This window comes from Oncorhynchus tshawytscha, unplaced genomic scaffold (genome assembly GCF_018296145.1).
Source record: "Oncorhynchus tshawytscha isolate Ot180627B unplaced genomic scaffold, Otsh_v2.0 Un_scaffold_17_pilon_pilon, whole genome shotgun sequence".
NCBI classification, from domain to species: domain Eukaryota; kingdom Metazoa; phylum Chordata; class Actinopteri; order Salmoniformes; family Salmonidae; genus Oncorhynchus; species Oncorhynchus tshawytscha.
In genome coordinates, this window is record NW_024609830.1 from 1,023,448 (window position 1) to 1,036,337 (window position 12,890).

The window sequence follows — 12,890 nt, forward strand, 5'->3', positions numbered from 1 at the left end:
ACTGTCGCTGTCTGTCTCCCTCTCTCTACGAATCTACATCTCCCTCTCACCCCTTCTTCCTTCTTTCCTTCCTCTCTGTCACTGTCGCTGTCTGTCTCCCTCTCTCTACGAATCTACATCTCCCTCTCACCCCTTCTTCCTTCTTTCCTTCCTCTCTGTCACTGTCGCTGTCTGTCTCCCTCTCTCTACGAATCTACATCTCCCTCTCACCCCTTCTTCCTTCTTTCCCCTCTTCTTTCCATCCCCTCTCTCTCTCTCTCTGTCGCTGTCTGTCTCCCTCTCACCCCTTCTTCCTTCTTTCCCCTCTTCTTTCCATCCTCTCTCTCTCTGTCGCTGTCTGTCTCCCTCTCACCCCTTCTTCCTTCTCTCCCCTCTTCTTTCCATCCTCTCTCTCTCTGTCGCTGTCTGTCTCCCTCTCACCCCTTCTTCCTTCTTTCCCCTCTTCTTTCCATCCTCTCTGTCGCTGTCTGTCTCCCTCTCTCTTTTTCTTTATTTGTCAGTCTGTCTTGTCTCTGACCCCTCCCTCTTTGTGAATGATCCCCTTCCAGTAAGAAATGAATGACAGCCAGCATTACCGTAAAAACTGACACGTTGTCCACATCACAGAGTTCAGAGGATTCTGTCAGCATAAACCCAGCAGACCACATATCCTTAACAAAATGCTACTTTATTAGACTCTTCAGGTATCATATGCACTCATAACACATAGTTGGCATGGTAACGAACTCATAATAGCAGGCATGGTAACTAACTGATACTAGTAGGCATGGTAACTAACTGATACTAGTAGGCATGGTAACTAACTGATAATACTAGGCATGGTAACTAACTGATAGTAGTAGGCATGGTAACTAACTGATAATACTAGGCATGGTAACTAACTGATACTACTAGGCATGGTAACTAACTGATACTACTAGGCATGGTAACTAACTGATACTAGTAGGCATGGTAACTAACTGATAATACTAGGCATAGTAACTAACGGATACTAGTAAGCATTGTAATGAACTGATAGTAGTAGGCATGGTAACTAATTGATGATACTAGCCATGGTAACTAACTGATAGTAGTAGGCATGGTAACTAACTGATAATACTAGGCATGGTAACTAACTGATACTAGTAGGCATGGTAACTAACTGATAATACTAGGCATGGTATCTAACTGATACTAGTAGGCATGGTAACTAACTGATACTAGTAGGCATGGTAACTAACTGATAATACTAGGCATGGTAACTAACTGATACTAGTAGGCATGGTAACTAACTGATAGTAGTAGGCATGGTAACTAATTGATAATACTAGGCATGGTAACTAACTGATACTAGTAGGCATGGTAACTAACTGATAATACTAGGCATGGTAACTAACTGATACTAGTAGGCATGGTAACTAACTGATAATACAATTTGATTTGATAATACTAGGCATGGTAATTAACTGATACTAGTAGGCATGGTAACTAATTGATACTAGTAGGCATGGTAACTAACTGATAATACTAGGCATGGTAACTAACTGATACTAGCAGGCATGGTAACTAACTGATAATACTAGGCATGAAAGCTAACTGAAAATAATATGTCTGGTAACTAACTGATACTAGTGGCCCATTTCTCTGGAGTTTCTGATATAATTAGTGTTTCATAGGAACCCTACAGTGTCCCTCCTCATGAAATACATGCACACAGTTTACTGGTTTGGTTTTGGAGTATTTTGCTGTGTGTGTGTGTGTGGTTAGGTGTGAACTCCCCCATACCTCCTCCCTTAGGCCCCTCGAGTTTCTGTCCTCATATTGGAGATGGCTGCAGAGCAGGTGTGTGTGCGTGTGTGTGCTTGCGTTTAGGACACAGCCAGAGCTGCGGTAGGGAGAGCCTGAGACTCAGGTGTGGTCAGATGGGCTGTGAGGAGCGAGGGTGCAGTGGAACTGAGGTGGACAACTTTCCAGTCATTTCATTTTGTTGAAACCACAAAAACACACATACATTGTATGTCCAGAGAGTAGTAAAAGCTTTCTTTCACTGTGAGAGATTAGATTTTTGTCTTATTTTATCTCATATTTGATTGCCATAATCTGTGGCCCTGGCATATTGTCAGTTATGTATTGTTCTGATTTATCTCTTTACAGATTGATGGCCTTGCTCACACAAATGCCATATTATATAGACTAAATAATAAGCAGATCACCTCACTGAGACAGTTAAACCTATATCGCTGGTCCAGCCGAAGGAAACCTACAGTTGCTGAACCGCGCGGTGGTAATTAAAAAAGGATAGCACTGACGCACCTTTCTTGCGCAATCAAATGTGCAAAAGTGCAACAGTCGCTCTACCGCAGAGCTTCAAACGCAGAGGTCGAGATTTCCACCGTCATCTTCTTGAGACCACACCAAAATTAACGGGAACACACTGTTCATCCCGGGTGAAACCTGAGTAGCCTGAACTGAACTGAAAATGAAGTTGGCTGATGTTATCTTTACCTGGAGACAATGCGGAATAGGAAGAGTGACAACAGAGAATGACAAAATGACAAAGACGTTCTCAGAGTAAATGAGTTGAGTAACTATAACAGAGATGATAGTGCATGTTGTACAGCGCATGCGCAGGTCACCACTTGCTTTTGTTTAGGACGGTTGGTTACAATTTGCTCCCAACTATTGTAGCTATTTATAGCCCACAAAAAAAATATTAAATTGCTTAAATCTGATATGACCTGAGTTAGAACCATCAACAACAAACAGGTTAAGTAACTGTCGTGGTTAAATACAGTAATTTGTTTACACCGGATAATTCAGTGCGTTGTAGATTATGTAACGGGTAAACCAACCTTGGTAACCCTTTACAATTCACACTGCTGGAGACTACATGGGCTTCTATTAATGACCGTAATTAAAACCGAAGAGGAAAGCAATCAAATAAAACACAACGTTTGATAATTAGTCTATAATGACACATTTTCTTATATTTCCATAGGCCGTATCATATATCAAGCTACTGAAAAAAACCTCCAGACAAACATATAGGCCTAGCCTATAGGCCTAAACGTTTTGGGTTTTGCTTGCCTGCCCTCATATGTATTTAGGCAAATGCGTTGGTTGGGCTATGTTTAAACCGGGAACTACAGAATAAAGACGGACCCGCTGCAACAAACAAACGGCCGTGAGTTATTACATAAGTCCTGGTGACATAACCTCTGAGCGCGAGCTCGGGCCGACAGCCAGGGCGCAAAGAGCAAGCGGGTTGAAACCGGAGTAGCCTGAACTGCTTGTACAAGGAAGTTCGTTGCAAAAATGAAGTTGGCTGATATTATCCTCACGTGAAGACAATACGGAATATGGAGAGAGAGGGACAACAGAAAATGACAAAGACGTTGTCCGAGTAAATGAGCGTACTGACTATAACAGAGATAGATGGCAGTGCATGTTTTAAAGCGCATGCGCCGTCCCTGCCTCTAGAGCAGCAGGTAGTTCTATATATTTAGAATTAAAGATCCAAAGTTTTTGAAGTTATTTATGGTGCAATGCATACTAAGTGCACAGCAAAACGCGCGGTAGAATATACAATAAAAAGGGGTGTGTAGACACGCTTGTCCCAGGAGTGTGAAGTGGCGTAGTGTGTGTCAGAGCCAGGTGCAAGCACACGCAGTTTGTTTTGACAGGGGGAGTTATGGAATATGAGGAGCCCGAATCACCCGAACACATCACTACAGAAGAACCAATCAAAAGAGGTGAGATATATTATCTTGATTACTGATAGGCTAGGCCTAGTGTATTCATGTGTAGGGTTCTATTCAGTCGTTTACATTTCACAAATGTAAATTATTTGCAGATGGAACTATTATTGTTTTAGCTATACATTGTGGATTGGGTGAAATGAACAGGTCACAGATTTGCATTATAAATTAATGCACATTTAAAGGTGAATGCATGTGTATGTGTGCACATTGCAATATACTCTGTGTGTGTGTGTGTGTGTGTGTGTGTGTGTGTGTGTGTGTGTGTGTGTGTGTGTGTGTGTGTGTGTGTGTGTGTGTGTGTGTGTGTGTGTGTGTGTGTGCGTGGATGCACATGTATGCACACACACAGACACAACCTGTTTGCCAGTCTATAGCATTGACTATTGTGTAATGGGAGCACACCTAGGGATTACAGAAGTGCTGTATGAGTGTTGGTATTCAGTCACTGTCCCCTTCTCCCTCTCCTCCCCCATCACCCTGTCCCCTTCTCCCTCTCCTCCCCCATCACCCTGTCCCCTTCTCCCTCTCCTCCCCCATCACACTGTCCCCTTCTCCCTCTCCTCCCCATCACCCTGTCCCCTTCTCCCTCTCCTCCCCCATCACCCTGTCCCCTTCTCCCTCTCCTCCCCCATCACCCTGTCCCCTTCTCCCTCTCCTCCCCATCACCCTGTCCCCTTCTCCCTCTCCTCCCTCCCCATCACCCTGTCCCCTTCTCCCTCTCCTCCCATCACCCTGTCCCCTTCTCCCTCTCCTCCCCCATCACCCTGTCCCCTTCTCCCTCTCCTCCCCCATCACCCTGTCCCCTTCTCCCTCTCCTCCCCATCACCCTGTCCCCTTCTCCCTCTCCTCCCCCATCACCCTGTCCCCTTCTCCCTCTCCTCCCCATCACCCTGTCCCCTTCTCCCTCTCCTCCCCCATCACCCTGTCCCCTCCTTTAAGAGAGCCTCATTCTAATGCTTATCTCTCCCCTCTCTCCATCTTTAGCTCCTTCTCTCTTTTTATCTCTTATCTATCCCCGTCACTATGTTTCTCTCTTACACATTAGTTGTCTCGTTCTCTCTCTCTTACCCCCCTCACTCTGTCTTTGTCAGATCAGCAAGGCTCCCTCCCTCCAAGTTCTTTCTCTGCCTTCCCCCTCACATCCTGCCTCATTCACTCTCCCTCCTCCCATCTTCCCAATCCCTCTCTCTTTTTCTTCTTACCCCATTCACTCTCCTCCCCTCCCTCTCTACCTCCTCCTCCCTCCCCCTCTCTCATTAACTCACCTCTCTTCTGCTGTCCAGCTGATGGTGTAACTCTCCTTGAGGGTAAACATGGCAGTAATCCTCTATAAAACCAGGGCTTAGCTCTTAGCTGTGTGGGCCTGTTTTGGGCCTGCTGCATTTCCCAGCACTACACAGTCTAAAATCAAACCATGGCTTACAACTTAGATTCCTTCAGTCTCTATCACACGTACTCCATACGTCATTCATTAAATGACGTCATCCAACAGGCCTAAACCACAGGTGTCAAACTCATTCTATGGTGGGCCGAGTGTCTGTGGGTTTTAACTCCTCCCTTGTACTTGATTAATCAATGAAGGTCACTGATTAGTTAGAAGCTCCCCTCACCTGGTTGTCTACTCTAGGTCTTAATTGGACACAAATTGAAATTCAATAACAAGAACCAGCAGACACTGGGCTCTCCATGGAGTGAGATGGACACCTCAGCTAAATATAGGCTACAGACTCAAATTGATATTTTCATCTTTATTCCCTAAATTGAACCAGGTCTGGCTGAGAGGGTGCACTGATACAAATATCCTGCAATGATGCCGCAGTTGTCCTCCAGATACTTATCTGGCTTTAGAACACATTAAAACCCTTTCTCACGGTGCCGTGACACTGCATATTACTCTCTCCGTTACTCATTGACAGGACATCATGATAGCTATACAGTTATGCACCAGCGAGCTACTCTCTTCTATACTGTGTACATACAAACACGCACACACAAACACGCACACTCACACACACGTAAATGCACCAGCAGTCGCTCCCTTATTACATCACAGTATGTGTGTAACATGCAGCGGTTATCTCTGTGTGTGTTCTTCTGTCACTCTCCAGCCTGCAGCTGCTATATCTCCATACAGAGGAGGATAGAGAGACGGGGAGAAGAGAAACCCTTGGAAACCGCTTTTGATTAAATAGCGCCGCCTAAATCTTAGCAAGACTTCCATTGTCAGATAAAGCATTGATTGAAAAAGACAGAATGCTGCTGTTTGATTCGATTGAGAGAGCAAGGGAGATGGACAGATAAGGAGAGAAAGAGAGCGATAGAGAGAGATAAGATGGGGTGGGTTGGTATTGATGCTGACAGACCAGTCTTTTTGAAAAGTAGAGCACATTGAGGATTTAGAAGAAGATAGCGGTTTCCATTGCCTTCATGTTGGTCTTGTGTAACATGGCCTCTTAGTCCCCACACTGTGGTTTGGGCTGATACTCCGTGGCATGGGTCAGGTGTCACTGCAGTTCTCACTGGAATCAGATCATTAGCACTTAGGTTTAGGATTTAGTTTAGTTTGGAATCACATGAAATTGACTCATGATCCGACAGCATGGCTGACGTTCTTAGTCCACTGAAGGTTGAAAAGCGACTCAAATCCTTTCTTATTGCGTACAATCGCAAACGGCAGTGTGTGTGTGTGTCTATGCGTTTTCCTAGTCTAGGTGTGTATGTTTTCTGTGTGTGTGTCAAGTGCTCTGCTCTCACCAGACGTCTGTGTTCTGCTTATGAAGCAAACGTGATTTGATGAGGAGGGGAAACAGAGGGAAGCAGTGACAGCCACAGCAGACCTTCTCTACCCCAGACACAAAGACCCAGGCTACCTCTGCCTCTGTCTGCCTCCACCCAGTGATGCTTATCTCCCCTGCCCTCTCTCAACACACACGCACACACACTAAAAATACACACCTCAGCTTGGAAACAACCCACACACACACATACACACACCCATTCTAATATGAACTTTCTCACAATTGTGGTCAGAAAGCTAGACTCCCACCTTCCTCCACTATAACTGTGTCTGTCTCTTACTCACCAAGGTGTGTGTGTATACGTGTGTGAGTGTGTCTGTGTGTGCCTGAGAGAGAGTTCAAACTTCATCCACACTCTGCTTGTGTCAGCTCCTACTCTCCCAACTGTCTCTTTCTCAAGGCTTTTCCACACCAATTCATTTCATACAACAGACACTATAAACACATCAGGCCCTGTGTACAGAGGCCCAGCATCATCCTGGCATAGACTCAGTCCTCTGTTGTGTCAGAGAGACACACACTCAGTCCTCTGTTGTGTCAGAGAGACATAGACTCAGTCCTCTATTGTGTCAGAGAGACAGACTCAGTCCTCTGTTGTGTCAGAGAGACATAGACTCAGTCCTCTGTTGTGTCAGAGCGACATAGACTCAGTCCTCTTGTGTCAGAGCGACATAGACTCAGTCCTCTGTTGTGTCAGAGAGACATAGACTCAGTCCATCTCTGTTGTGTCAGAGAGACATAGACTCAGTCCTCCTCTGTTGTGTCAGAGAGACATAGACTCAGTCCATAGACTCAGTCCTCCTCTGTTTTGTCAGAGAGACATAGACTCAGTCCTCCTCTGTTATTTTTACATTTGAAATGTAACCTTTATTTAACTAGGCAAGTCAGTTAAGAACAAACTATTATTTACAATGACGGCCTGCACCAGCCAAGCCCGGACGATGGTGGGCCAATTATGCGCCGCCCTATGGGACTTCCAATCACGGCCAGTTGTGATACTGCCTGGAATCGGACCAGGGTGTCTGTAGTGACGCCTCAAGCACTGAGATGCAGTGCCTTAGACGGCTGCGCCTCTCGGGAGCCCTATTGTTATTGCCAGAGAAACATAGACTCAGTCCTCCTCTGTCAGAGAGACTGAGATGAGCCCAGTTGGGATGATAAGGGACATGGGGCTGAAGCTACAGTAGAGCATTGAACTAAGATGTGAGAGACGAAGTGTGTCTTGTGTTTAAGCAGCATTTAACTTGTCTTTTCTTTACTACAGGAGACACTGTGTCCAAGAAGACTCATTTGAGTAAGTGTTTGTGTTTGTGTGTGTGTGTTTGGTTATGTGTCAATATGCCTGTCTGTTCATGTCCATGTGTTATGTGTGTGCTAGATATATGAGCATGCAGTGTGGTTATGCCAGGATCGCTAGTATTTGCACACATTTGCACCTGTGCTGAAACACACGCACACACACACACACACACACACACACACACACACACACACACACACACACACACACACACACACACACACACACACACACACACACACACACACACACACACACACACACACACACACACAGGTTTCTCTGTGGTGCCAACATCAACATTATAGCTCTGTTATGCACCTGTGGTACTTTGTGTAGACAGTATTCTCCTGTTTGCTGGATTTAGGTTTGGAGATAAACTCTATATTGGTATTCTGGCATCTGGATGCAGATGGTATCAGATAGCATCTCCTTCACATGTGGTGGTGTTTCTGGGCTGTTTCTGCTCCTGACTACAACACACCTGTTAGTTTTGAGTGTAGGGAGAACATTGAAAAATGTCTGGTTGGTTTTCATGATACTAGGTTTCATTTTGAATAATAATCATACTGATGATGGAATGTGTATCATCAGAAAGCTCTATCATTATTGGCTGTTTCAGATGTCAGTCCATACTCAATTGACTAGTTAGGCTGTCACTCTGTGCTGTGGGTACAGTCCAATCCTCTTGACGTGTTAGAGAAGTACAGGATATGTCCTTTCTTGACAATAAAACTTTTTTGTGTTTCAATGTATATTTGAGGGAGATAGACTGGTGGGTACAGAGAGTGGTTAAGGCTTTGAGGGTGACCAGGTGAGGTGGTTACGCACAACAAAGAATGGGAAAAAAGTACCGTATGAAAAGAGAGAGAGTGAAAGGGGAGAGGCCCTCTGTCTTCACAGCACTGTGTGACTGACAGAGCGCTTGAGCAGTGACTAGCGGAGACTCTGAGACCTAACCATGCTGTAGGCGCACTAAGATAGTCACTCGGCAAGAGAAAGGACAGACAGAGAGAGGAGAGAGGAGAGAGAGAGAGAGAGTGACTAGCGGAGACTCTGAGACCTAACCATGCTGTAGGCGCACTAAGATAGTCACTCAGCAAGAGAAAGGACAGACAGAGAGAGAGAGAGAGAGAGAGACAGTGACTAGCGGAGACTCTGAGACCTAACCATGCTGTAGGCGCACTAAGATAGTCACTCAGCAAGAGAAAGGACAGACAGAGAGAGAGAGTGACTAGCGGAGACTGAGACCTAACCATGCTGAGCACTAAGATAGTCAGCAAGAGAAAGGACAGACAGAGAGAGAGAGAGAGAGAGAGAGAGTGACTAGCGGAGACTCTGAGACCTAACCATGCTGTAGGCGCACTAAGATAGTCACTCAGCAAGAGAAAGGACAGACAGAGAGAGAGAGAGAGAGAGAGACAGTGATTAGAGAGGAGACTGAGACTCTGAGGCCTAACCATGCTGTAGGCACACTAAGATAGTCACTCGGCAAGAGAAAGGACAGACAGAGAGAGAAGAGAGAGAGAGAGAGAGAGTGACTAGCGGAGACTCTGAGGCCTAACCATGCTGTAGGCGCACTAAGATAGTCACTCGGCAAGAGAAAGGACAGACAGAGAGAGAAGAGAGAGGAGAGAGAGAGAGAGAGAGAGAGAGAGAGAGAGAGAGAGAGAGAGTGACTAGCGGAGACTCTGAGGCCTAACCATGCTGTAGGCGCACTAAGATAGTCACTCGGCAAGAGAAAGGACAGACAGAGAGGAGAGAGAGAGAGAGAGAGTGACTAGCGGAGACTCTGAGACCTAACCATGCTGTAGGCGCACTAAGATAGTCACTCGGCAAGAGAAAGGACAGACAGAGAGAGAAGAGAGGAGAGAGAGAGAGAGAGAGAGAGAGAGAGAGAGAGAGAGAGAGAGAGTGACTAGCGGAGACTCTGAGACCTAACCATGCTGTAGGCGCACTAAGATAGTCACTCGGCAAGAGAAAGGACAGACAGAGAGAGAAGAGAGAGAGAGAGAGAGAGAGTGACTAGCGGAGACTCTGAGACCTAACCATGCTGTAGGCGCACTAAGATAGTCACTCGGCAAGAGAAAGGACAGACAGAGAGAGAGAGAGAGAGAGAGAGAGTGACTAGCGGAGACTCTGAGGCCTAACCATGCTGTAGGCGCACTAAGATAGTCACTCGGCAAGAGAAAGGACAGACAGAGAAGAGAGAGAAGAGAGAGAGAGAGAGAGAGAGAGAGAGAGAGAGAGAGAGAGAGTGACTAGCGGAGACTCTGAGGCCTAACCATGCTGTAGGCGCACTAAGATAGTCACTCGGCAAGAGAAAGGACAGACAGAGAGAGGAGAGAGAGAGAGAGTGACTAGCGGAGACTCTGAGACCTAACCATGCTGTAGGCGCACTAAGATAGTCACTCGGCAAGAGAAAGGACAGATAGAGATCAAGACAGTGATAGTGACAATTTGACAGTGATTGTGAATTGAGGGTGAGGGTGACAACAAGAAAGAGAGAGAGAAATAGAGTTTGTGAAAGTGGGACAAGAAGACTGAGAAGTGGAGTGAAGATGATGCGAGGTAGGAGTGATGGCCTTGATTTAATGTGTGTTACTCTGTACAGTACCATTTCTCTGTGTGTGTGTGTGAGAGAGAGTGTATACTGTACTGTAGCCTACATTTAAAGTATGTTTGTTTGGCTTTTTTTCGTCCCCCATTCTCCTTCCGTATTCCTCCAACTCTTCAAGTACAGCAACAGCAACGTATCCGCTCACAGTCATATTCATTTCTAAACTCAAAACATGATCATGTAAATAGATTTTCCAGAATGATTATAGTGCACTGTGTTTCAGCCTGTTGGCATGTCCAACAGCCTCACCAGATCCTGGTCCTGTTTCTTTCCAAAACCTCCAACAACTTGACTCTGTAGCTGCTCTTCAAGTTTACATTTGACATTTGAGTCATTTAGCAGACGCTCTTATCCAGAGCCACTTACAGGAGCAATCAGGGTTAAGTGTCTTGCTCAAGGGACAGATTTTTCAGGGGCTTGTGGATTTGAACAAGCGCTTAAGAACCCAACTCATAACCGCTAGGCTACCTGCCCCCCCAAGTGTCTGCTTATTTTTGTTCTAGTTCTTCTAGAAGCATAATGGAGTCCGAATAGAACCTTTTCGTCTGATTCTACAGGGCTGTAGAAGAGATATAATGTAACCATTTACTTTGAGAATACTCTTGAAAATAATGTATATATTTCAAAACATCTTGCACAGCATTATCACTTATTGTAAAAATACACAAGTGATGTAGTTATACAATGTACAATGTCAAGGTGGAAGTTGGGCCTAATCAGTCTTCAAAATATTTGATAGTTTTTGTCTAAATATGTAAATGGTTAACTATGACTACTTGTTTAGGTTGTTTTGAAACCAAATGAGGGATCTTTGAAGCCTCTCATTGGTTAGTAAGTCGGCACGATTACATTTATGTGTCATTACTGTGGTCATGGATACTGTCCTGATATGACTAAGTATTTTACCTGCTTATGTTTCAAAGACTTAAATTACAGCAACACATTTCCATGTTCTCTCACTACCACTCACACAGTCTGTAATGTGACACACGAGAACTACCACTCACACAGTCTGTAATGTGACACACGAGAACTACCACTCACACAGTCTGTAATGTGACACACGAGAACTACCAATCACACAGTCTGTAATGTGACACACGAGAACTACCACTCACACAGTCTGTAATGTGACACACGAGAACTACCACTCACACAGTCTGTAATGTGACACACGAGAACTACCACTCACACAGTCTGTAATGTGACACACGAGAACTACCAATCACACAGTCTGTAATGTGACACACGAGAACTACCACTCACACAGTCTGTGATGTGACACACGAGAACTACCACTCACACAGTCTGTAATGTGACACACGAGAACTACCACTCACACAGTCTGTAATGTGACACACGAGAACTACCACTCACACAGTCTGTAATGTGACACACGAGAACTACCACTCACACAGTCTGTAATGTGACACACGAGAACTACCACTCACACAGTCTGTGATGTGACACACGAGAACTACCACTCACACAGTCTGTAATGTGACACACGAGAACTACCACTCACACAGTCTGTGATGTGACACACGAGAACTACCACTCACACAGTCTGTGATGTGACACACGAGAACTACCACTCACACAGTCTGTGATGTGACACACGAGAACTACCACTCACACAGTCTGTGATGTAACACACGAGAACTACCACTCACACAGTCTGTGATGTAACACACGAGAACTACCACTCACACAGTCTGTGATGTGACACACGAGAACTACCACTCACACAGTCTGTAATGTGACACAAGAGAACTACCACTCACACAGTCTGGAATGCGACACAGGAGAACTACCACTCACAGTCTGTAATGTGACACACGAGAACTACCACTCACACAGTCTGTAATGTGACACAAGAGAACTACCACTCACACAGTCTGTAATGTGACACACGAGAACTACCACTCACACAGTCTGTAATGTGACACACGAGAACTACCACTCACACAGTCTGTAATGTGACACACGAGAACTACCACTCACACAGTCTGTGATGTAACACACGAGAACTACCACTCACACAGTCTGTGATGTGACACACGAGAACTACCACTCACACAGTCTGTGATGTAACACACGAGAACTACCACTCACACAGTCTGTGATGTGACACACGAGAACTACCACTCACACAGTCTGTGATGTAACACACGAGAACTACCACTCACACAGTCTGTGATGTGACACACGAGAACTACCACTCACACAGTCTGTGATGTGACACACGAGAACTACCACTCACACAGTCTGTAATGTGACACACGAGAACTACCAATCACACAGTCTGTAATGTGACACACGAGAACTACCACTCACACAGTCTGTGATGTAACACACGAGAACTACCACTCACACAGTCTGTGATGTGACACACGAGAACTACCACTCACACAGTCTGTGATGTGACACAC

The 12,890-nt window shown here is 45.3% G+C and overlaps 1 protein-coding gene across 3 annotated transcripts in view; it reads left to right on the forward strand.

Moving 5' to 3' along the window:
• Positions 1–2,350: 2,350 nt before the first annotated feature.
• Positions 2,351–12,890, forward strand: part of LOC112235371 (nuclear receptor ROR-gamma-like) — a 31,151-nt gene continuing 20,611 nt past the window's right edge. The window contains exons 1-2 of one of the 3 annotated variants that reach the window (XM_042319337.1): positions 2,351–3,731; positions 7,803–7,832. In XM_042319337.1, coding sequence (XP_042175271.1) covers positions 3,671–3,731; positions 7,803–7,832 — 91 coding nt within the window. In that variant the 5' untranslated portion in view covers positions 2,351–3,670. Of the gene's footprint in view, positions 3,732–7,802; positions 7,833–10,071; positions 10,410–12,890 lie in introns of those variants that run through there. The other 2 variants (XM_042319338.1, XM_042319339.1) reach the window with 2 other exon arrangements.